Here is a 25115-nt window from a genome sequence, read left to right as displayed (position 1 = left end):
CATATTCAAAAATATAATCTGTTTAGTATAAAAAAGATAATCTGAATTGTATAAAATAAATATGTATTGTAAAAGGGAATGGTATGAGATAAACAGAAGAAAATAAGGAGAATTTAGAAAATAATTTGCTCTATTTTGAAGGTACAATACCAAATAGACTGATTGATCAAGACAAGAGAGGTGGGGGACACCAAACCGGAATCAAGTTAATAATCATTTAGTAGAGTAAAGTTAAACCTACAAAAAATATTATTTAATTATTCTATTTTTTTCTTTTAACTTAAGTTTCCTATGTTTAGGACTTAACGTTTTTGTATCAAAGCTCATTTTAAACTTATCGAAACACTTTTAAGTCTATATTAAGTTTTTAAGTCTATATTAGTATATATATATATTTGGCATCTTTTTTATTTGACAACATTTTTGAAATTATTTGGATTTATTTTCTTTTTTCCCATATTTTGTGTAAACCGTTCAATATCAAAACTAGGCTTTGTGTGCTATTTAGAATTTGCTTCAACCTCTCATATATACATATATCTTGCAAATTTTGTATATAAAATGCATACATTTGGCATTGATCTTTTATGTCCTGAATGCTATTAAATGTTAGCGTAAGCATTTTGCAATTCTGACAACCAGGGAGCTTTGTTACATCAGGTGTACCATTTTGACTTTTTTCTGATGCTGATGATTCCTGCGGGGCGAGCTGAAATTTCTTCCAAAGAAATAGGTCTTCGGATTTTTCTTTGTCCACTTTAACCGACCGATTGATTGCGTTCCCTACCACTAAATGACTAGTTATATCAATTAGTGGGTTTGACTAGAACCATCACCTAGGGCAGCATTCATATTTTGTGTATAGATAAGCTCATATAAATAACAGTTTTTTCTTTCTTTGTTTTTGTGTTTTTTGTTTGTTTTTTGTTTGTTGAAAACTGATGTGTACGCAACTGCGTATTTGCGTATAGGCAGCTACGCGCCTGAATACGATTGCATTTCAATCAGGAATATGATTTTATTAATGTGTCATTTGAAAAGATGCATCCACTTATTCAGCTTGTATTCAATCTTAACTTTGTTTCGTTTTTAAGTGCATATCTGCATTTTGCATTTACCGCTACATTGATCAATCACATACTTCATCTTGACCGGTAACGCCACCTGTCGCGTCATTTCCGGGGACAAAAAGAATATTATACGGCTATGCCGGAAAAAATATTAGCCCCTACTCCTTCTATATCTTCTATATCATTTACTTGATTCACGTACAATGTTTTTTCTTAGTTCATATACACAAGGATAACAAGAAAATTGTGTACATAAACTGGTGTTTTACAATATACATGTATAGTATCCAATTATTTCGTCACATCATAGCCTAGTTGGAACTCTATGACGTACCACTACAGATATTTATACTGTAAAACACATAGATTTTTCATATTTTCCGATGGACTAAAATGACTAAAATAAAATAATAAAAAAGGCACGTGATCCCCCTTCCTCACCCCCCCCCCCCCCCCCCCCCCCCCCCCCCCTTTTTTTTATGGAGGCGTTTACGCCTGCCATATTACAATCACCTACGAGTTGTGACGTCACAATCTCTCACTTTCATTTTCGTTATATTTCCTTTCACAGTTCATTTTGTAGTTTCTTTCGGTATATATATGATGTAGTTGAACTATATATACATTTATGAAAACTATCAAGACTACAAATAAAGTGCTATTACATGAAAAAGGTATATTCAGTATAAATTTCTCTTCGGCGGAAGCCCGGAATTTGAGACCTCTGGTGGTAATTTCTGTAACTAGGGGCAAAGACATATATACAGAGAGATTAGTAACATCGCTATTTCCCCGTACACATAGTGGCTCCCTTTATTCGTGACCACTCAAGCATATCCCTTATCGAGAGCGTCCTGTCTCCTATCAAACACACGCGAGCGCAGGTAAATCGGGCTATGCGCATGTGTGTATCGTAGTATTGGAACTTATTCGACATGTTCTGGTTAATCCGCCATTACGTCAGACCAAAACATCGTCATTTTAAATACACACAGAAAGCACATCGTTTTATTTTGGCCACTACAAAAGTTACCACATTAACCAAAAACTATCATAATTATGTGATATAGTCTTAGTGATCATGCACATTGTTGCCATTTATCCGTATTTTCTACGATCCATTGGCGTCCTATTCGACATGTCCAAGTTTGTAATTAAGCCGCCATTACGTCAGACCAAAACATCGTCAATTTTAAACGCACACAAAAAGCACATCGTTTTATTTAGGCCACTACAAAAGTTACCACATTAACCAAAAACTATCATACTTATGGGATATAGTCTTATTGATCATGCACATTGCTGCCATTTATCCGTATTTTCTAAAATCCATTGGGTCCTATTCGACATGTCCAAGTTTTGTAATTAAGCAGCCATTACGTCCGACCAAAACATCGTCAATTTTAAACGCACACAAAAAGCACATCGTTTTATTTAGGCCACTACAAAAGTTACCAAATTAACCAAAAACTATCATACTTATGGAATGTGGTCTAGATTATCATGCGCATTGTTGTCATTTATCCGTATTCTCGAAAACCCCATAGGGACTTTTCGAAAATTGGAGATTCCCGCCGATCTTTCCTGCGTTGTGCTTGACTTTCATACTCAAAATACAAACACTTGGACAGCAAATTGTGATATATTTCATATTGATGACACTTCTGCACTTTGATATTAATAAAATTAAAGCACATAATTGGATCTTGGTGATGATTTCAAATAGAAATTATCGATAATTATGTGTCTGGGTTTCAAGTTTTCTCCAATATGGCGTCTAGTGAAGACTGAACCGAGCGACCGCAAAGGATTGTGGGAAGGTCAGGGGCCACTATGTAAACACAAGGGCAAATAGAGAGCTGCCAATCTCTCTGTATATATGTCTCTGCTAGGGGTAATGATTCGCTTATAATTAGTTCCAAGTATGAGGCACGTCATTGTAGTCCGTCATTCAAAGTAGATGTGCACAGAAATGTATTAACTATGCTGATAATGTTTTGAACATTTCAGGAATTATTTTGAATAAACAATAAGAATAATGTCTTGTAAATATCTACACCTGCATCGATTTTTGCAAATCTATATTGCAAATACTGTTTGAAGGGAGATAACTGCGAGTTTCTGACGTTACCTTACAGAGGACACTTGTTTAACTACTAGAAATAAGGATGGCATAACAACCAAGCGCAAACAAATTCCTGATTTTCATATTACCCTCCAGGTTTTGGCTAACAACATGTCTTTTGTTTACAACTTGGTAGTTTGTTCACGAGATTTTATGAGATTTAGTCCGATATTTAGCGATCACGTGTTCCGTCTGTTTACGTGAGCGAGCACTCGAATGGAAGCACGTGGACACGGGCTTCACACGAAGCATCAAAATGATGTTTGTCGCTAGAAATTAATATCTATCAACATGAATTAAAGGCAAGTTGCTTACAAAGTTTAAATCTGTTTGTTGACTCACTGAAATAAGTGTTTGTTTATTTAGGACGAAACTGTTTACGATAAGTTGTTCAAGCCTGGCCAGGCCACAAAATCACAATATCTACTGCGATTATAGTCCGAATTTTCTGACGATCTTGCTATATACTATATGCAAACTTTAATCAGCTTTAAGGCGATATCAACCCCAGAACCCTTCGGATTACTGCGATAATTGATCGAAGTCCCTGTGTTTCAAATCCATGAATCGGTTGACCTACATGATGGCGTGATGGAATTCGATCGTTTATTTTTTAAAACTAAGAAAACTGGCACATATCTGTCGTGGTGGTCATTTGTGCTGTACCTTCCCCGACAGAGACAATATACAGAATCTGGATTTCTGTGATAAGGTTTACTGCAGTAGCTACTCGCGCTCGTAATATATATGAAAATGCTAAATTATTATTGAACCAGCTTGTCTTATTTATATATTATTCAGCTCACGATTCAACCTGTTCAAATGTTTTCATGTAATATATATATACATTTGTATGCACCAAGCTGTGAAATGTTTGTATTACATAGAATATATTAAACAATACAAAGTAATTGTAGATTAACAAAATGTATACCAATTGCATTTTAACCTATTAGTACAACTTTTTGTTGTTTTCATGTAATATAACTTTTTGTTGTTTTCATGTAAAATGATAAATACATGTATATCTATTGGCAATCCATATCAAATCCATATAATATAAGACTTTCTCAAATATCAATATTCCTCATAACTTTCAAAATAAATCTATATTTGCTTTTGAAATTTAATTAAAAATGTTTGATTTTCATGTCGCGAACATATCCCTTAAAATAATCATCAATCTCCTTATTGGTCTCCAGAAAGTGTGAAAATAAATGAAACTTGTTTGTCAATAATTCTATTTATTATGATTTCATGTATAACCATTTAGGTTTTTTCCAATGTTGACCTTTAAAACTATATATATATACAAGCAACAATCTGTGGGATGTCAAATATGGAAGGCTATAGCTGTTTCAGGATAAATTGCCAAAAATGCTTATAAGTACTGTTTCTTATCACTGATAACATATATTGGGTTTTCGACTATTATGTGTTATTGCTACTTAAGTGTGATTTTTTTCGGCTTAAGTGATAATGTATTTCTTTGTACTTATGTGCAACAGACATCGCGAGAGTTTAATTCTCGTACATATAATATTGACTCCTACAAAAAGAAGTTGAGTGATCATGAGTGGTTGACCTACGAGAGGCATTTTATCAAATCTCATATTGACCATACTGATTGCTCATGATCATATTTCATCCGGCCTAGTAAACTCTAGAAAAAACATCTTAATTTATGAAAGTAGCTAACTCATTTAATGTATGTGTAAAAATTAAGTATATATATATATCGTACAAAACCTCAAACTTCTAATATGGTAGATATGAAACATACATTTAGGCTGACTGCCTGATAATATAATACAATTTGTACAGAGTTTACAATCCTTTGACATTCAGCTCATAATATACACCATTATAATTTGATCTGTCGTCATGCGTCGGTCTTCTTCTTAAGACCAAGATATCGCAGAATGGTGTACAAAAGGTTCTTAAGCTGTTTTATCAAAATTGTTAATTTCATGGCCCCCTATGTGTCGCATTCTCCCTGGGGAGAGGATACATTTTACTATAGTTTATATAGGAAACTCATCACACATATTTTAGCATAATTTGTTTCATTGGAAATTGGAAATTGGTTAGCACGTGGTTAGGGCAAACTTTTCTCAATGACATATTGTCAGAGAATGTCAAGGCCAACGACTTGTTATGGGTTCGAATGTCAAAAATAAAAATCTCAAATTGATTATTCTTTTCATTTCATATGAAAGAACATAGTCCACTGAAACAGAATGTGCATATTTTATTGTCATCAGATAAAAATAAGGCAGAAAGATATGGCACTTGGAAAAGAATCATAAAGCTATTTTCTCCAGCCAAAATTAAAAAATAATCCAAAATTGCAGAATAAAGGTTTCTGCTCTTTTATCTATATACACATGAAGGCTTGATGTTTGGCACATCGATAACGTATGGCTGGCTACAAATGTTATACTTATATTTGACCTTGTCCTTCATTCAAGGTCATGGGGGTCAAATGATGAAAAAAATTCAAAGTTCTTTCAAAATTATTAATTTGGGTCACATTTTAAAGAATCGGCCCTTTTAAAGGTGTGTGCAATGTATCAAGGTCAAATAATCAAAATGACGCAGATATGGCACTTTTAAAAAGAAATTCCTACCAAAATGAAAACATGACCCAAAACTGCACATACACATGAAGGCTGGATATTTGGCAAACAGATACATGTAACATGTGTGACTGACTACAAATATTGAGTTTATCTCTCTGACCATGACCTTCATTCACATTTTAAAGAACCGGCTCTTATGAAGGTGTGTGCGAAGTTTCAATGGCAAATTATTAAAAATGATGCAGACATGCCCTTTAAAGAATGTTTTCTTGCCAAAATTAAAAAAATTATCCATAAATTGCAATTCAATTGTTGGCTCAAAAGGGGTGTCCAGCAAGATTATTGAGTTGGGATCTGAATGGTTTCACAGATAAAACAAGAGGCCCAGAGGGCCTGTATCGCTCACCTGGTTTTATGAGATATGAAACAAGAATGATGCTTAAGTTAATTTGTCGCTGGTATTTCTATGTCAATATATCATAAGCATTTTATATGGGTACATGTAGATTGGTTTATTGTTATTCTAAAAATGTCAATTTAGCGAAATTGACCTATTTTGGTCCCATCCTTCAGCCCCCGGGAGGTTAACCCCAACATTCGTACAATTTTGAATACCCACCCCATAACCATGCTACCATGCAAATGTAGGTTTTATACCAAATTGTTCAATTAATCCATGAAATGAAATTGACTTTGGGTACAACCCCATAGGGATTGCTACCACACCAATGTGAGTTATATCCATAACTTAGTTTCAGAGAAACCAATTGACCCCTTTTGACCCTGCCCCCCAGGGGTCAACCCCACCATTTTTACAATTTTGAATCCCTACCCAAAATGATGCTACCAGTCAAGTATGAGCTATATCGATTGCTTAGTTTCAGAGAAGAAGTTATTTATGTCAATTAAGCCAAATTGACCAAGAGATGAACACAATCCTGATGTAAAAATAGGCCCAGGGTTCTTTCCCCACCCCAAGGGACCTATACAATCATATTGAATTGATATCAAATATGAAAGTTTTCTTCAATATTTTGCATGTAAAACGCTGTATATTTATATACAGTACCTATAGCTACTAGGCTATTATCTACATCTTGGTGGTAAATTAAAAAGCAACAAATCACAAATCACAGTTCATTGTTAATATTGACATTGGATCTATTAAAATAGATGGAATTGATATCTAATTTTAAAATAATTGTCCTTAACAAATGAGGTCTTTGTTGAAAAAAAAGTGTAATAACTTTTAAAAGCCGTCAATCTAATTTTGATATTATTCTAAGATCAAAATAGAAAGGAATAAACAATTTTGTTTACAAGATATTGAAAGACATTGCACACTTTCAACAAAAAAAGTAGCAGACACTCCCTGTATTTTCAATACATATCGTGTATTGTTATAACTTATCGAAATGCATATCATATTGTTTCGACATTTCTAATACCAAGGCCTATAAAATATAAGTTTGTTTTAAACACATAAATGCAAATTTTGAACTACTTAAATATAAAAGATGGTTTAAAGTATGAATGTTAATGACATGTACCTAAGCAGAAGTTTATTTGAAAAAATTTAAAATGTTTGACTTCTTAAGTAAAAGTGTGATTGAAATAAGAAATGTTTAACTACTTTTAGAAGTAGGTTTGAAACTTTAAGATGGTTAAAACCATTATGTATATCGGAACAGTCTAAACCATTACATTCATCAGGACTGTGAAAACCATTATGTCCGGTTGGTTTGACACACTTAAGTGGAAATGTTTAGTCATGTTGATATCAGTTTAATTTGTATTCTTGCTTTATTTCAAATATCTCCTTTTACATCTGACTAACGCCTCCTACAGTACTTTCAGTACTTTGATTTTATACGTCCCTGTTTGAATTCGTTGATTTTTTTAAACTGAAAAACAGCCTTGGTAATAAAACACTTATAGCCCTTTGATTTCAGTTAATATCAACGTTTTTTTCTCGTGTTGCAGTTCATAAAAACATGTATCGACTTAATTTTAAAAATAATTATTTAAAAATAAGCGATAAACTTATAGAAACGGTATCATCCACATACTTATTTAATCGTTATATCCTCATCATGCACTTTCACCTTAAACATATTTTAAACATTCACTCGGACAAAACATATTATTTTATGCAAAACATTCTTTTGCATAGATAAACATACATATTCAAAATGAAGTATAATGATTTATTTTGAAATTTATCAAAATTATTAAGAGTACGGAAATTTATATTCAGAGAGCACGGTATGTCCAAAGGGCAGTATATGTGTAGACGTGGCTACTACCTGTTGACACGGATACTGCCCCTGGGTATACAATGCCATTTACATAAGAACTCTGTCTATTTGGACACAAGTTATATATTTACCTACGTATTAAGTGATTTGGATTATGTAATTAACATCGTCCCTAGCATATAAAGAAGCAGTGCGACAAGAGTTAGGGGAGAGAGATAGGTGACTGGTCCTCGGGACAGTCCGGCCAGCAGGCCGGGCGGAGACACTCTCGCCCTCACTGGACATATACATTGAAAATACCTGCCATGAATATATGTATAGTACTTGTACATAATAAATATGAAGAAGAGTCTACGGCGTCAATCATCATCCATCAATACATCTCATCATCTACATACAAACAACAACTCGACAAGTGACTACAACCTATGTAGTTCACAAAAAGGACTAAATGCACTATTGGCCAATTTTAGCTCCACATCCAAAATTGTTGATTATCGTACACAATATGGAACTAGTATTGATAATTACAAAAATGCTTGGTTTGAGGTTTCAGTGCGCTATTGTCAATTCTACACAACAGGTCAGGTATCGGTAGATTAGCTGAACATACAAATAGGACAAGAAACAATGATTTTAGGTCAAAATATCAAACAAATATTAAGACAAACATTTCTTTCCTATTCATTTTATTTTCATTGAATATATTCCACAAAATAAATTCATCTCAGAAAAATAAATGCGTCAAACCGGGGAGCAGAAACCAGCAATTCGTGCATTTAGTCCTTTGTTATTTTTGCATTAAAAAATTGCGTATACAATCCATTAGTCCGATATTGTATTTGAACTGTATTCACGCCTATACGATTAACGTTCAATATTTCCCATTACCATGTTGCACCAATCGATTTTTATTCCCAGACCATTTACATTCTGTATTTCCGTACGACACATGTTTGGACAATCTGTGTGATTGATATTGATAATGATACAAAGTGAGTCCCGTGAGCCATACCTTTGTCACTTCCTACATATCTTCGATACCCTACGGTTCTCTTCGCGTTTATATCCATTTTACCGCACAGGAAAGGCAAAGCATATACACAGTGAAGAGATCATGGAAATAACATCAGCAGTGAAAAGCTCAGTGAAATGACGTCAACAGTGAAATCCTCAGTGAATAGCGTCAACAGTGAAAATACCAGTAAATAGCGTCAACAGTGAAAACGCCAGTAAATAGCGAAAACAGTGAAAACGCCAGTAAAATAGCGTCAACAGTGAAAATGCCACTAAACAGCGTCAAAAGTGAAAATGCAAGTAAATAGCGTCAACAGTGAAAACGCCGGTAAATAGCGTCAACAGTGAAAATGCCACTAAATAGCGTCAACAGTGAAAATGCCACTAAATAGCGTCAACAGAAAAAATGCCACTAAATAGCGTCAAAAGTGAAAATGCAAGTAAATAGCGTCAACAGTGAAAACGCCGGTAAATAGCGTCAACAGTGAAAATGCCACTAAATAGCGTCAACAGTGAAAATGCCACTAAATAGCGTCAAAAGTGAAAATGCAAGTAAATAGCGTCAACAGTAAAAACGCCGGTAAATAGCATCAACAGTGAAAATGCCACTAAAAAGCGTCAAAAGTGAAAATGCCACTAAATAGCGTCAACAGTGAAAACGCCACTAAAAAGCGTCAACAGTGAAAATGCCACTAAATAGCGTCAAAAGTGAAAATGCAAGTAAATAGCGTCAACAGTGAAAACGCCGGTAAATAGCGTCAACAGTGAAAATGCCGGTAAATATGGTCAACAGTGAAAATGTCACTAAATAGCGTCAACAGTGAAAATGACACTAAATAGCGTCAACAGTGAAAATGTCACTAAATAGCGTCAACAGTGAAAATGCCACTAAAAAGCGTCAACAATGAAAACACCGGTAAATAGCGTCAACAGTGAAAATGCCACTAAATAGCGTCAACAGTGAAAATGCCACTAAATAGCGTCATCAGTGAAAATGCCACTAAATAGCGTCAACAGTGAAAATGCCACTAAATAGCATCAACAGTGAAAATGACACTAAAAAGCGTCAACAGTGCAAACGCCAGTAAATAGCGTCAACAGTGAAAACGCCGGTAAATAGAGTCAGCAGTGAAAATGCCACTAAATAGCGTCAACAGTGAAAATGCCACTAAATAGCGTCAACAGTGCAAACGCCGGTAAATAGCGTCAACATTGAAATTGCCAGTAAATAGCGTCAACAGTGAAAATGACACTAAAAAGCGTCAACAGTGAAAACGCCAGTAAAATAGCGTCAACATTGAAAATGCCACTAAACAGCGTCAAAAGTGAAAATGCAAGTAAATAGCGTCAACAGTGAAAACGCCGGTAAATAGCGTCAACAGTGAAAATGCCGGTAAATAGAGTCAACAGTGAAAATGTCACTAAATAGCGTCAACAGTGAAAATGACACTAAATAGCGTCAACAGTGAAAATGCCACTAAAAAGCGTCAACAATGAAAACACCGGTAAATAGCGTCAACAGTGAAAATGCCACTAAATAGCGTCAACAGTGAAAATGCCACTAAATAGCGTCATCAGTGAAAATGCCACTAAATAGCGTCAACAGTGCAAACGCCGGTAAATAGCGTCAACAGTGAAAACGCCGGCAAATAGAGTCAGCAGTGAAAATGCCACTAAATAGCGTCAACAGTGAAAACGCCGGTAAATAGAGTCAGCAGTGAAAATGCCACTAAATAGCGTCAATAGTGCAAACGCCGGTAAATAGCGTCAACATTGAAATTGCCAGTAAATAGCGTCAACAGTGAAAATGACACTAAAAAGCGTCAACAGTGCAAACGCCGGTAAATAGCGTCAACATTGAAAATGCCAGAAAATAGCGTCAACAGTGAAAACGCCACTAAATAGCTTCAACAGTGAAAATGACACTTAAAAGCGTCAACAGTGAAAACGCCGGTAAATAGAGTCAACAGTGAAAATGTCACTAAATAGCGTCAACAGTGAAAATGACACTAAATAGCGTCAACAGTGAAAATGACACTTAAAAGCGTCAACAGTGAAAACGCCACTAAAAAGCGTCAACAGTGAAAACGCCGGTAAATAGCGTCAACAGTGAAAATGCCGGTAAATAGAGTCAACAGTGAAAATGTCACTAAATAGCGTCAACATTGTAAATGCCACTAAATAGCGTCAACAGTGAAAATGACACTTAAAAGCGTCAACAGTGAAAACGCCACTATAAAGCGTCAACAGTGAAAATGTCACTAAATAGCGTCAACAGTGAAAATATCACTAAATAGCGTCAACAGTGTAAATGACACTAAAAAGCGTCAACAGTGAAAACGCCGGTAAATAGAGTCAACAGTGAAAATGTCACTAAATAGAGTCAACAGTGAAAATGTCACTAAATAGCGTCAACAGTGTAAATGCCACTAAATAGCGTCAACAGTGTAAATGACACTAAAAAGTGTCAACAGAGCAAACGCCGGTAAATAGCGTCAACATTGAAATTGCCAGTAAATAGCGTAAACAGTGAAAATGCCACTTTATAGCGTCAACATTGACATACACCGATAGTTCGAAAGAAGAAAAAACCTAAAGCACCTGTTGAAAGACAAACGATAGAATTGTGAATTGTAATATTCCATGTGCCAATTCGTAAATGCATTGGGAGGTTGGCATCTGTTCCAAAACTGTAACGAAAGACAAACGATGGGATTGTGAATTGTAATATTTCCTGTGCCAACTCGTTATATACCTCCTTGGGTGGCTGGCATCAGTTAAATTGAATTGTTATTTATAAAGCATAATTGAATTAATGGAGGCTTTGACGAGATGGACAAATTGCTTAACATAAGGTATGCCTGACTGAAATCTTATTCTTTATGTCGTGCGACTGCTGAAAGTCCTCGGTTTCATGTTGCTTTAAATAAGACAATATGACACAGACGGATAGTTCTGATACCTTATTGTACATATAAATCTATGATTGTAATCTTAAAAACGGGATGGCAAATGATTCTGCAGAGATAGCAGCAAGTACACTGTTGTGGTTGGCCAACGAGAAGGAGGTAGATCTATACTACCCCGCGATAGTGTTTACCGGCTTCATGACAATCCTCGGACTGCTCGGCAATGGGTTTGTGATTTATGTCTACGGTTACCGGTTCAGGAAAACATGTGCCAATGTTTACATATTCTGGTTGTCTGTGATTGATCTCGTGTGTTGTGTGCTCGGCATTCCTTTTGATATATTTCAGTTGCGCTTTCCCTTGCTGTACGGAGATGCCATTCCGTGTAAGTTGTTCAGTACAGTGTCTATAGTAGCATACGCGTCTCAGACTCTGCTGTTGTTGTGTATATCCCGAGATAGGTACTATAAGATATGCCATCCATTAAAGAGTTTTCGGTTTCACTCTCCACACAAAAATGTCGCCTACGCGTTCATTCTGGCGCTCTGTATCTCATGGCCGTCCGTCTTTGTCCATGGCACCAAGACGATCAAGATGGCTACTCCAGGGATAGTTGCAACAACCTGTTCCATTGACGACTCGATCGACCGTCTGATCCCTGTTTTATACTTTGGGTTTTATCTTATCCTTGCCTTTGCTGATTTCGTTGTCCTCCTGTTTGTCTATATAAACATCATCCGTGTCGTGTATCGACGGTCTAGATACAATCTTAGGGAGTCCACAGAAACCCTTCCTAAGGTCAAACCGTACAATCTTTTGTCTGGAGCTAAGAGAACCCGGAGTACCGGTGAGGTGTTCGCGACAGAACTATCACTTAACTGCTCACAACATACGGCAAGCGGAAGTAACGAACAACGAAAAAACCTAGAGTTACAAAAAATAGCACAAGTCTCAAAAACTACAATCATATTCTTATTAGTAGCAGTTAGCTTTGTTTTCAGCTATGTTCCATATCTTACCATCGAACTTGTCCTTAACTTGGATAACAAAATAGATTTCCGTAAACAGAGCATTCATGTACAACAGTTGATAGAAGTGGCATCGATGGCTTTTTGTATCGGCAATGTCTCCAATCCTATAATATATGGCATCTTCAATCCAAACTTTCGACACGAATGTTGTCGCCTGTTTTCCCGCCAGATTAAGGCACCTGCTGTTCGTAATACATTCCCGGTGTCAAGGAGAAATGTATGACTAGAAAGAATATTATTACATTCCCGGTGTCAAGGAGAAATGTATGACTAGAAAGAATAATGATAGCCTGTCTACACTGCTCTCCAGCCGACCATGTGTAGGAAACCGGCCGGCCGTCCGTCCGTCAGTCAATCCGGACGGAGCTACGTTATCGCAGCTAATGTGTGTTAGTCAGAAACAGTGGGCTAGGACGTGGTGTCTCTAAGATTAGTGGTGTGTGTTAGTCAGAGATATTGGACTAGGACGTGGTGTCTCTAAGATTAGTGTTGTGTGTTGGTCAGAAATAGTGGGCTAGGACGTGGTGTCTCTAAGATTAGTGTTGTGTGTTAGTCAGGAATATTGGACTAGGATGTGGTGTCTCTAAGATTAGTGTTGTGTGTTAGTCAGAGATATTGGACTAGGATGTGGTGTCTCTAAGATTAGTGGTGTGTTAATCAAAAATATATAACAAGAAGACTAAAACAGGGCGTTATATTTGTTAATAAGAAATTGTAGACAAAAATTAACTTGAAAGGCGTTTTAGCATGGAAAAGTATCTAAGACAATGAATATCTTAATACTACAGATAATCATCAGACGGTCAAAAGATATCTCGTGAAGACCACAATCATAGACCATGGACAAGAAATCAGTGTACATATACAAATATTGATCATAACGTAGTATTTAAATTGATTTAAGTGACAGATACGTCAATGTATACGTACATTACTTTTTGCAATGCTGAACATTGTTTTAGATAAAAAAAAAAAACTATAATATATATCTTATAGCAAAGTAGAAATAGCTAATATACACTTTACACTAAAGCTTGTGCGTGACTCAGAACAAACTAAGTAATAATCAAATAAATATGCATGTTTTCAAGATACAAAGTCTACTTTTCTCCAAAATTTGGTCCACGTGGGGGCACCGGCGTAATTAAAAAGTTCATGTATACGTACAATGTATACAATTTAAGATACAAAAAGATACGAAGTCTATTTTTTCAAAATTGGGCCCACATAGAGGCATAATCAAATACATACACTATGAGATGAATATTAATACACTGATATATTCATGTATATAATATACAATGTATAACAAAGTATCTTTAAAGAAATTTAAAGTACTGTACATAGCATTAAACAAGCAAAGACAATATTAGGGATGTTTTATTAAACCAGGTAGAACAAGTGAATGTCAAAGTATAAGAACATAGGACTGTATACTATATGTTTTAAATATAAATCGTATTTATGACAAATTATAGCTATAGTCTGCTAAAAATATCCGGACACATTAGTGTCAACATGACCACGTGACCATCTCCTAGGAGCCCTCATTTGCATGAAGTTGTTTAGACATGGCGGACAGTGTCGCTGTGAACGGTTGAAAGCGTAAATCTCGAGTTTGTGGTATTAGTAGAGAAAACTGTCTGCTAAAATGGCGGATACTGGAGGATACAACTTGGATCTTGACAACCAGAAGCGCAATGTATTCGTCACACAACTCAACGAAAGGTAAGGACGCCATTTCGTGTGTGGTGATTGCCCGGTGATGATAACAGGTGCGTGAATTATAGATGGAATCAATTACAGCCGTGCATGTTAAAGTCTCTCGTCACGCACGAGGAGGCTGTTAGTGGAAGGCTATGTTTACAAGCATTCAGTATTACACTGACAATCGCTAATAGATAAATTTAATTAAGTTGCATTTTGTGTTTTAGCACAGATGATTGCCATTTATCATATTCATAAGCAAAACCTGCAGTAATAAAATAACTATAACTGTTTGTGTGAGTTCGTTTGATAAACAACTGATATCCAAGCCATGTTTCTCAATAGCCTGCGATGTCTTTTCTTCGATACTATTAGATTTAGATGTATGTTTTGGTTTAATTCTTGAATTAGCATTTTTGAAAATTGTTAAGTTTATTTAATCTTGATTTGACATTGTTATGACTATTATCACACTAGGTATGGATTAATTTCTACTCCGCCTGCATTTCTAAACGTGTAAATATTTTCATATGAATACATTTTTAAAACTGTATGTCAAGTCTTTTGATGCTAAAATTAGATGTATCATAGTTCTCGCAGGTGTCTGATAGTTAATCTGGTAACTGTTTACAATTTCTGAGCCAGCAGCTATGGTTAGATAATAAAAAGGGGCTAAATATTGTACAACTGAAAAAAAATATACCTTATATTTTAGATAATATTGAACATTTTGCTGTTTTACATTCAGGTTTACACTTGCATGCCATTATTTTACTGTTAGGATACTTCACTTACAAACCCTTGAATATAACATTAGCCAAATTTTTTCAACATTACACCAATGCAATAGAATATCTAAGTAAAGCAGGGAAATAAGAAAACACTTTTGACTATAATTACCATTTTTGACACAAGTGAAGCTATATTAGAGATTTTGTATTTATGTTACAGAGATGACGAGGATGAGATCACAGCATTCCCCGTTGTCAAGGAGTCTGGTGACAAGCTCATTGAAACGGGGATCAACACGTTGCAGAGAACTCTCCTGCTCAAGAAACAAGTGGAGGTGGAGGCGGTTGACATGGAGCTGTATGAGAAGCGACAGGAGTTCAAACGAAAAATGGAGCAGTGTGCACAGCGCCAGATTGACATACAGAAAAGACAGCAACAGGTTAGTTAACATCAGACACTAGGCTCTTATATACCGTATTCAACTTTTAAAATAAGTTCATTGTGAACTTACAAAACACAAAAGGGTGCAATTGATATAACCATGTACATATACAGGGGAAAATTCCCTTATGAAATCTGGGTGAGGTTTTCTTTTTTATTTACATGGACATATCTACATGTAGCAAAAACAATTCAGAGTTAGTTAAAAGACTGAAAATTATCTTAGCAGATCTGACTGCTGTAAGGAACTTTTTATATGTTTAACTTTGACACCCATCCTGTTTTCTGGAAAAAAAGTAGGATGCCCTTATAAGGGAATGTGAGCTTAATAGGTCAAATACAGTCTAGAGCTGTTGTAGAGTTTGGACGAAACAGTTTTATCTCCATGTTTGCCCTCTAAGTAATTATGAGGTGAGATTTGCAGATGATATGAAAATGTTTCACAGGAATTTATCTTTTTTTTCTTCTTATGTTTGTGATGCAACATAAGGTATTTGTGGGTTTGTTGTAGAATATATACATATGTGTTATAATAATACTTACTTTGATCAATAGAACAATTCAATAATGTCAGCCCTAGGTATCACAATGCATCTGGATGTTGATATGTAAGGTTTTAGAATGTTAATCAGCAACTTAGGTGCATATTTTCTTAGCTCAAAACAAATTATATTAATGACTAACTAGGATCTAAACAAATTAGAGAAAGCTCCCCAACTACCTGGAGATCATTGGTTATATATATGTTGGATTGACGATATATTTCACCTCTCTTTTCATACACTGAGTGTTGTATATATATGGTCTCTTAGTTTGTTCTCTGACCATTATTCTGGAGATTGACGACCGCAAAATCCCGTCCAGCCTTCTTAAACAAGTGATCCCAAGATTTTTGTTCTGAAATTAGCTTGAATGAAATTGTTCCTTCCAAATGTAAACAGTAAAATATTCAAAATGTTAATTTTTTATGTATGTAATTCTCTACACTTTATATGTTTATGAGAATAAAATCTTTGTCATTGACAAAGGGTAACACTATTGGCTAATATCACCTTTGACTAATTAATGCTGAAAACTGTAACCTTGGAATCGAGACTGTGGTGACCATTTAGTGGTACAGATTTCCTGATTTATTTGTGGGAGTGTTAATTATGATTCCTCTCTATCACATAGTGCCAGCTTATGAAGTGTATTCCTGTAAATTATTTATTTCATGAAAATTTGTTTTAAATTATGCTGATTTATTTTTATTTTATGATTATTTCTGGGTTATCTAGAATCTTCCAAATTCATAATACATATATGTACTATAAGTAATAAAAGCCAATTTATCATATATTTGATCTGTAGGTAATTTGCCCTGTGGAATAGTGTACCAGGTTTCATTCTTCACACTACTACGGTACTAATTGTTTTTTGATATATTGTGTGACTGTCACCGTCATGTTCAGTGTTTAACAAGTTAAAACATTCTGTTTGGCAGCATTCCAATGTAGACTTACAGAAAAAATAGCTTGTTGATTGTAGGTTTAGATAATGCTAGCTGTCTGTTATAGTACGAACACTGTTGGCAGCAGATGTTATAATACATGTTTTTACCTGGTATTTGATATGTAATGGTGCAGGTTATTTCAGTATTTGATAATGTTCTGCTGAATAAAAAAAACCTGTTAGTGAATTTAAGGATTTAAGGAACATTTTTAGAAATCATTCATTGAACATATTCAAAAAGACATATCTTCCAACTAGGTATAATAGAACTTTTGTCAACAGATTTATTGCCATTCAAAAGACTACACATTAATTTGATTTTTAAGATTGCAAACAATATGTCAAACAATTATCACTCTTTTCACTGGATTTTACTCTCAGATTTAAGTGGTATAGAAAATATGAAAATACCTTTAATTTACATATTTTTCGGCATAGCGGTATGATATTCTTTTGGCCCCGGATATGATGCCACAGGTGGCGTTACTGGTCTAGATGAAGTTTGTGATTGGTCAATGTAGCAGTAAATGCAAAATGCAGATATGCAGTTAAAAATGAAACAAAGTTAAGAATGCAAGCTGAATAAGTGGATGTATCTTTTCAAATGACGCATTAATAAAATTATATTCCTGATTCAAATGCAGTCTTATCACCAAAAATGATTCAAACTGATCAAATTTTGTTATCTGTGCTGAAACCCATTAGTTTGTTGATTTATTTCACCAGCAGTTTTACAATATAACCACCAGCATTAAAACTATGCCGTTTATCTTTTTTAAAGATATTTCTTGTTTGCTATATTTTGAACAATTTTAAACATATCCTTACTGAACAACAGCGAGCCTCGCAATGCCCTTACTCTTCACGCCGTGTGTCGGAACCTACAACCTCATGTACAACTTACATAACAATATCATACCTGTACAGGTAATGCCGTGTATAGTCTTTGAAAGGGAGATAACTCATATGACCTTATGCACTCAATTCAACGAATACCCTAAGAAATACATTTATATTATGCTAACCCAGTTATGTTGTATGTAAAACCTGGTTATGTTTTCTAAAATTGTTCATAACCTCGTTATATTATTCATAACCTGGTTATGTTGTAATACATAATGTATAACCTGGTTATGTTGTGTTACATAATGTATAACCTGGTTATATTGTATTACAAGGGGCCGTGGTGGCCGAGTGGTTAAGGTGTACCGACACTTTATCACTATAGCCCTCCACCACTGGGTCGCGAGTTCGAAACCTACGTGGGGCAGTTGCCAGGTAGTGATCGTAGGCTGGTGGTTTTTCTCCGGGTACTCCGGCTTTCCTCCACCTCCAAAACCTGGCACGTCCTTAAATGATCCTGGCTGTTAATAGGACGTTAAAAAAAAAAAAAAAAAAAAAAATTGTATTACAGAATGTATAACCTGGTTATGATGTATCATATAATGTATAACCTGGTTATGATGTATCATATAATGTATAACCTGGTTATGATGTATCATATAATGTATAACCTGGTTATGATGTATCATATAATGAATAACCTGGTTATGTTGCTTTACATAATGTAAAACCAGGTTATGATGTATCACATAATGTATAACACAATCATGTTGTATTACATAATGTATCACCTGGTTATGTTGTATTACATAATGTAAAACCTGGTTATTTTGTATTACATAATGTATAACACAGTCATGTTGTATTACATAATGTATCACCTGGTTATGTTGTATTACATAATGTAAAACCTGGTTATTTTGTATTACATAATGTATAACACAGTCATGTTGTATTACATAATGTATAACCTGGTTATGATGTATCATATAATGAATAACCTGGTTATGTTGTATTACATAATGTAAAACCTTGTTATTTTGTATTACAGAATGTATTACCTTGTTATGTTATATTACATTATTTGTAACCTGGTACAGTTATATATAATTTTGTTATATTGGTTTTGCCATTGGTGTATAATATTAAAATTTTAAACCCAAGTTCTTACTGCCCTTACAGATGAAGGATGAATTTACCAACTGTGAGAAATACATCAAAGACTACGAGGCGAAGAGGAGGAGAGCGATTCAGAAATACCAAACAGAATTAAAACTAAAAGATCAGAAGACAAAGGAACTGGAAATGTTACAACAACAAATGGAGGATCTGAAAAGGAGGTAAAGAACGCGGTCATAAAGACAATGATTTATCTTAATGGAATTTATCAACAGTTATTTCATAGCAGTAAGATTGTGTAAGAGGAAAGTGAGATTTTGTTTTTACTTAACTGAAAATTCAATTAAAGTCAAGATTTTATCATAGTGCTTACTATTACTTCAAAGGTGTGAGATTTCAATGATATTTCTGCTTACAAAGTTTCATACCTTAACACCTCTGGTCATTGTATAATTTCACATTTTCTAAAAAACTACTGTAATGGTTCATTATTTTATTTTCAGACAAAAACACTTAGAAAGATCTGTAACCAGATACAAGAAATTTTCAGATTTTTTGATGAGAGTTATAGATATTATGCCCGAAGGTAAGTGGATTCTTTATCACGTACAGTGTCCATTTTAAATTATTCAACTTGAACACAATTACAATGCTATACTTTGATATATCAACAGAACTGAATCTCTAGGGCTCCTCTCAACAATATACTGTGACCATGTGAAATGTTCATTCATTTTATATTTCAAGATTATATACCTACAACTGATGACAAGGTGAAGGGTCTTATGATGCGACATCGAACATTGAGCGAGTCAAGTAAAGCTCTCATAGATAAACTTGAGTCTGCTGGAGATGAGGTAAGTCACCATTGGTACAGAGATACATCAGAGTATACAGATCTTATTGGTAAAAGGAAATGTTTCTCTATACACAATATATATTTTTACAATACTTTCCAGATTTCTTGAAAAAAAGATGAATTCCGATGACCTTTTGCTCTCTACTATTTATGTATTAATCTGTTATACATTGTTTCAGATGAAGGAACTGAGACATGAATTGGATGAAATAAAAGGGGAGCACACAAACATGAAAATGTCAATCAATGGCCAGTTGGCTCGATTACAGCACGACCACGAACACAAAGAGGAGAGTAACAAGCAGAGTGAGCAACACTTTGCTGCTAACAAAGGAAATATGAGGTCAAAGGTCAGACTCTATTTTTTAATCAGTGTAAATACCACGAAATGAGAAAGATTCAACACATTTCTTATTCATATCACAATTAATTTTCCAATGTTTGTATGCAGAATGCAGCTTTCTGATTGGTTGAGTTTTCTTTTCATACCTCTATGAAAAAAAAACCCTAAATTGTGTGAAAAACGTGACGTCAAAATATGACCGTTGACGTTGCATATTGCATTATTCAAAAGAATCCCTTATGAAATAATTAAAAAGGGACTTAAAACATACTTTGAGTTCGAAAAAACAATTTCATAAATTGATTATAAGCATTGATGTCAATGTTTTTTTAGTTTCATAGGGATTTGAAAAAGAAATTGTTTGCAAATTGTTGATAAAATCTAAGAATCTGCAAGTGGATTCATACAGTTTGCAAACAATTTTTTATCATACCCCTATGAAACTATAAGACATTGACATCAATTCTGAAGTAAAAATGTAATTACAAAACCACCTAGTTAACTATTTCCAATCAACTTACCAAGTTTGATGGTCACACCAATATAAATGACATTGACAAATATGTGAACATAATAATTTACACTGACTTTGTATTACAGCGAACAGAATTCGGAGTGATCATGATGGCTATAGACAATATCGCAGAGAAATGTCTGAAGGCTCTCGACCCAACAGTAGAGGGTCTCTCACTGGAGCAGAAACTCAAGAAGATTGGGGTAAGGTTTACCCCCATGGAATCTGCTTGATAGAAATAGAACTTATCAGTTATTGACTAAATGATTAATCACTACAATTCCCCTTAGCAAAAATCAATGGCATTGAAAATCCATAGAATTACAATTTATATCTCCATTGTAACACCACTGCTTACCTTATTTGCATATCTGCTGCTTTTATATCACTCAACCCCTATAATCATTGAAATTCATTGAAAACTATTAAAAAAAACATTATTTGAACATGATAAACCATTGATAAACTATTGATAGACCACTAAAATCAGGTACCTTATTAGCATACAATCATATTAAATTGTTTTCAATTGAATATAATGCATTAAGACAATGGTGTTTTAATAGCCCATGGTGCAGTATTAGACCATTGAATCACCATTGTTTTCAAACGATGGGAGATCAATTGAAAAAGCCATAGAACAATGTCATTTTAATGGTGATTCAGTGGAGGATCAATAGAAATAAACAATTGGTTTTTGCTAAAGACACAACAAAAGACTTGTAATTTACCTCAAATAAGATTAAAAAAAAAATAAAAATATTACATGTAAATAAAATGCAGAAAGTATCCTTATTCTCACTGAAATGATTATACAATGGTAACTTCTTTCTGTACACAGGACCATGTGGTGGAGCGGGAGGATGTTGCCCGTATAGCCATGCCCACTGACTCAACCACACACAAGGAAAGCAGCAGAGGAAACAGTGCAGATCTCCAAAAGTCTAAAGCCAAGAAAAAAGTACAGGTCCTCGTTTCTTCTCCCTCGTGATGAAACCCGAGCCTATGTACTTCTGTTGATAATGTACCATTATTCCAATCGTTTTAAAAGTGGCCAGCTCTGTATAAATTATGTATCAACAGCAAATCAAAGTGAACATGTCTAATATGGGAATTAGGAAACCTGTTTAATCCGACACCTTCCCTATAGAGTAGTACTACAGAGTATAACATGTGTTGTGTTCATGGTAAATGAATTAGCATCAGTAAACTGAAATATCTCTGATAGGTTACAATGGAATGGAATATACAATGGATTGTATGATACTAAGAGGTAATGACCATATCTCTTTGTCTTATGCAAAATAAAACTCCATGAATATATTAGAACAGAGATAGAAACAAGTGATCCCAAGCAGGAACCTCATTTTGCCTGAGGTCTTTCAACCCTTTAACAATTTTTCTATATCTTAGAAAGTATAGAAGGGATCTTTTCTAAAATAATATATGTAATCTCCCCATGGTCCCAAGTCCTGCATATTGTATTTTGGGACTGACTGGAAACCAAAATAATTCGCCATCACAGGATTCTTCTATACATCAGAAAATTAAGAAGAAAGAACAGAAAAGATTAGATAGAAAATTTAAAAAGATCCTTCTGGGACCTGTTGTTAGTGTTACGTGTTTTTATAAGTTATAATACATGGTGTTTTACTTTAGTGAGATAATGTGTACCAATACTATAGACTGCTAGTGATTTGTGTCCCTAATTTACTTGAATGATGATGACAGGTTGATACGTATGTTATCAGGGCATAACATAAATATCACAGTTATACTGGAGAGATTTTAATGTCAGACACAGTTTAATAGGAAGTGGTGATTTGTATTAGAGCTGGTACGTCAGGAACAGTTCCATGGGAACGATACTTTAGTTAAGAAATGTACTGGTGTGGAATATTCTGTTAAAATTTACACCATGCTAGTACTCTTGTAGTTTTGGAGGTGATGAGATGTACAAAGGTAGAACCTGTACAGATTGGGGTAGCACCTGTATAGATTGGGGTAGCACCCGTAAAGATTGGGGTAGCACCTGTACAGATTACGGTAGCACCCATAGATTGGGCAGCCCCCGTACAGATTGGGGTAGCACCCGTAAAGATTGAGTAGCACCCGTAAAGATTGAGTAGCACCCGTAAAGATTGAGTAGCACCTGTAAAGATTGAGTAGCACCTGTTCAGATTGGGGTAGTACCTGTAAAGACTTGGTAGCACCCGTAAAGATTTGGGTAGCACCCATAAAGATTGGGCAGCCCCCGTAAAGATTGGGGTAGCACCTGTAAAGACTTGGTAGCACCCATAAAGATTGGGGTAGCACCTGTAAAGATTGGGGTAGCACCTGTAAAGATTGGGGTAGCACCTGTAAAGACTTGGTAGCACCCGTAAAGATTTGGGTAGCACCCATAAAGATTGGGCAGCCCCCGTAAAGATTGGGGTAGCACCTGTAAAGACTTGGTAGCACCCATAAAGATTGGGGTAGCACCTGTAAAGACTTGGTAGCACCCATAAAGATTGGGGTAGCACCCGTAAAGATTGGGGTAGCACCTGTAAAGATTGAGTAGCACCTGTAAAGATTGGGGTCGCACATGTAAAGATTGGGATAGAAACAGCACCTGTGAAGTTTGTGATAGCACCTGTCAAGATTGGAGTAGCACCTGTAAAAACTGATGTAGCACCTGCAAAAATAAGCACCCATACAGATTTCACAAAATTCTGAAACCATACTGTTTTGTTAGATGTGAAGGAAAGAAAAGATTAATGAACTAAAGTTGAGAAAATAGAGAGAGAGAGAGAGAGAGAGAGAGAGAGAGAGAGAGAGAGAGAGAGAGAGATATGAAAATGTGTGATTCCTTATCCTTATTTGCATGATCTCTGGTGCAGTTGTAGTATGGGAACTGCCACCGCGTTACTACACAAGGTTTCCCTTTAATTTTGCCGTTTTGTTACAATAGTGTGTCAGTAATTATAGCCATGTTCCCAAATTACTGAGCAGCATTTCACATAATTCAGTGACAAACATTTATTTTATTCACGATTTCTTACTTTATAAAATAGCATTACATGCAGAGCTCATTAGTCACGTTCTGACATGCATTCATTTCTTTATACTGGATATCATACAAACATTCAAATTATATATATCTTAATGAGAAAAAAAAAACATCAGCAAATAATTGCCCGGTCAATCATTGTCAGAAATTTGTTAATCTCTATACTCATAAATATATCATGTTTGTTGATGTAGGTGCAAGTTGTAATCCCTTCGTGTAGTTTACCATGGTGATGATTTAACTGAATTGTGTTTTCATGAAGATGCTAATTGTAAGGGGAGGTAACTCGTATCTTTGCTGTAGAGTGGAGTGACAATTAGTTTGTGAAAAAAGTCACATAATATCAATAGCACCCAATACATTGTGTGAAATTAGGATGAAATTTGATCAGCTAAAGAAACACCTATGAACATTTTTATATGCATAAGCAATTGATTAAAATTGCCTCCATTATTATAAATAAGTATAAAATTATCATTTTACTTATAGTATGCAAAGTTGTTTAATAAACAGTTTTTTTTGTATTGATACAAAGTCGCACACTTGTCTGGACACTGGTTCCATTTTGAATTAAAGCCAGTACAATATATCTTATGTAAGTACAGAAAATTGACTGATCCAGATTGTCAAAGGTTCCATCAGTGGATGGCTTTATTTTTATTTCATTAACAGTCTTTGATTTGAATACCTATACTATGGGATAGCCAAGGACCTTGATACCAGGGTAACTGTATGGAAGCATTCACCTTGCCAAACCGCCCTCAAATGACGACATTATCATTTACCTCACGAAATGAACAAAATAAAATTATCTTGTCAAATTGAAGTCTTCTTTATATTTCAAAGTTACAGAACATTATAAATGAACTATCACCAGTTATCTGCAGATAACATAAACCATCCTAACACTAGATATCTATTTAAACAACGATGAGAATAACATCACTCTTGTAACATTTAGACCCAAGAGACATGTGCTGAGCATCCAGGAATCTAGGGCATATGAACCTACCACCCAGACAACT

The 25115-nt window shown here is 34.9% G+C and overlaps 2 protein-coding genes across 2 annotated transcripts; both read left to right on the top strand.

Moving 5' to 3' along the window:
- Window positions 1-11730: 11730 nt before the first annotated feature.
- On the top strand, window positions 11731-13215 carry LOC117322665 (nematocin receptor 2-like). Its single transcript, XM_033877602.1, has one exon. It carries the CDS (start codon window positions 12058-12060, stop codon window positions 13213-13215), a length of 1158 nt encoding a protein of 385 aa, XP_033733493.1. The 5' UTR covers window positions 11731-12057.
- Window positions 13216-14536: 1321 nt separating this feature from the next.
- On the top strand, window positions 14537-24916 carry LOC117323624 (coiled-coil domain-containing protein 42 like-2-like). The gene is made up of 8 exons (XM_033878944.1): window positions 14537-14720; window positions 15651-15870; window positions 19389-19546; window positions 19829-19911; window positions 20073-20182; window positions 20364-20534; window positions 21128-21244; window positions 21883-24916. Exons 1-8 carry the CDS (start codon window positions 14644-14646, stop codon window positions 22030-22032), a joined length of 1086 nt encoding a protein of 361 aa, XP_033734835.1. The 5' UTR covers window positions 14537-14643; the 3' UTR covers window positions 22033-24916.
- Window positions 24917-25115: the final 199 nt, after the last annotated feature.

Source organism: Pecten maximus, chromosome 3 (assembly GCF_902652985.1).
Source record: "Pecten maximus chromosome 3, xPecMax1.1, whole genome shotgun sequence".
In the NCBI taxonomy this organism is placed as follows: domain Eukaryota; kingdom Metazoa; phylum Mollusca; class Bivalvia; order Pectinida; family Pectinidae; genus Pecten; species Pecten maximus.
The sequence above is the reverse complement of the archived record's forward strand: the minus strand, read 5'-3'. Positions and strand labels throughout refer to the sequence as shown.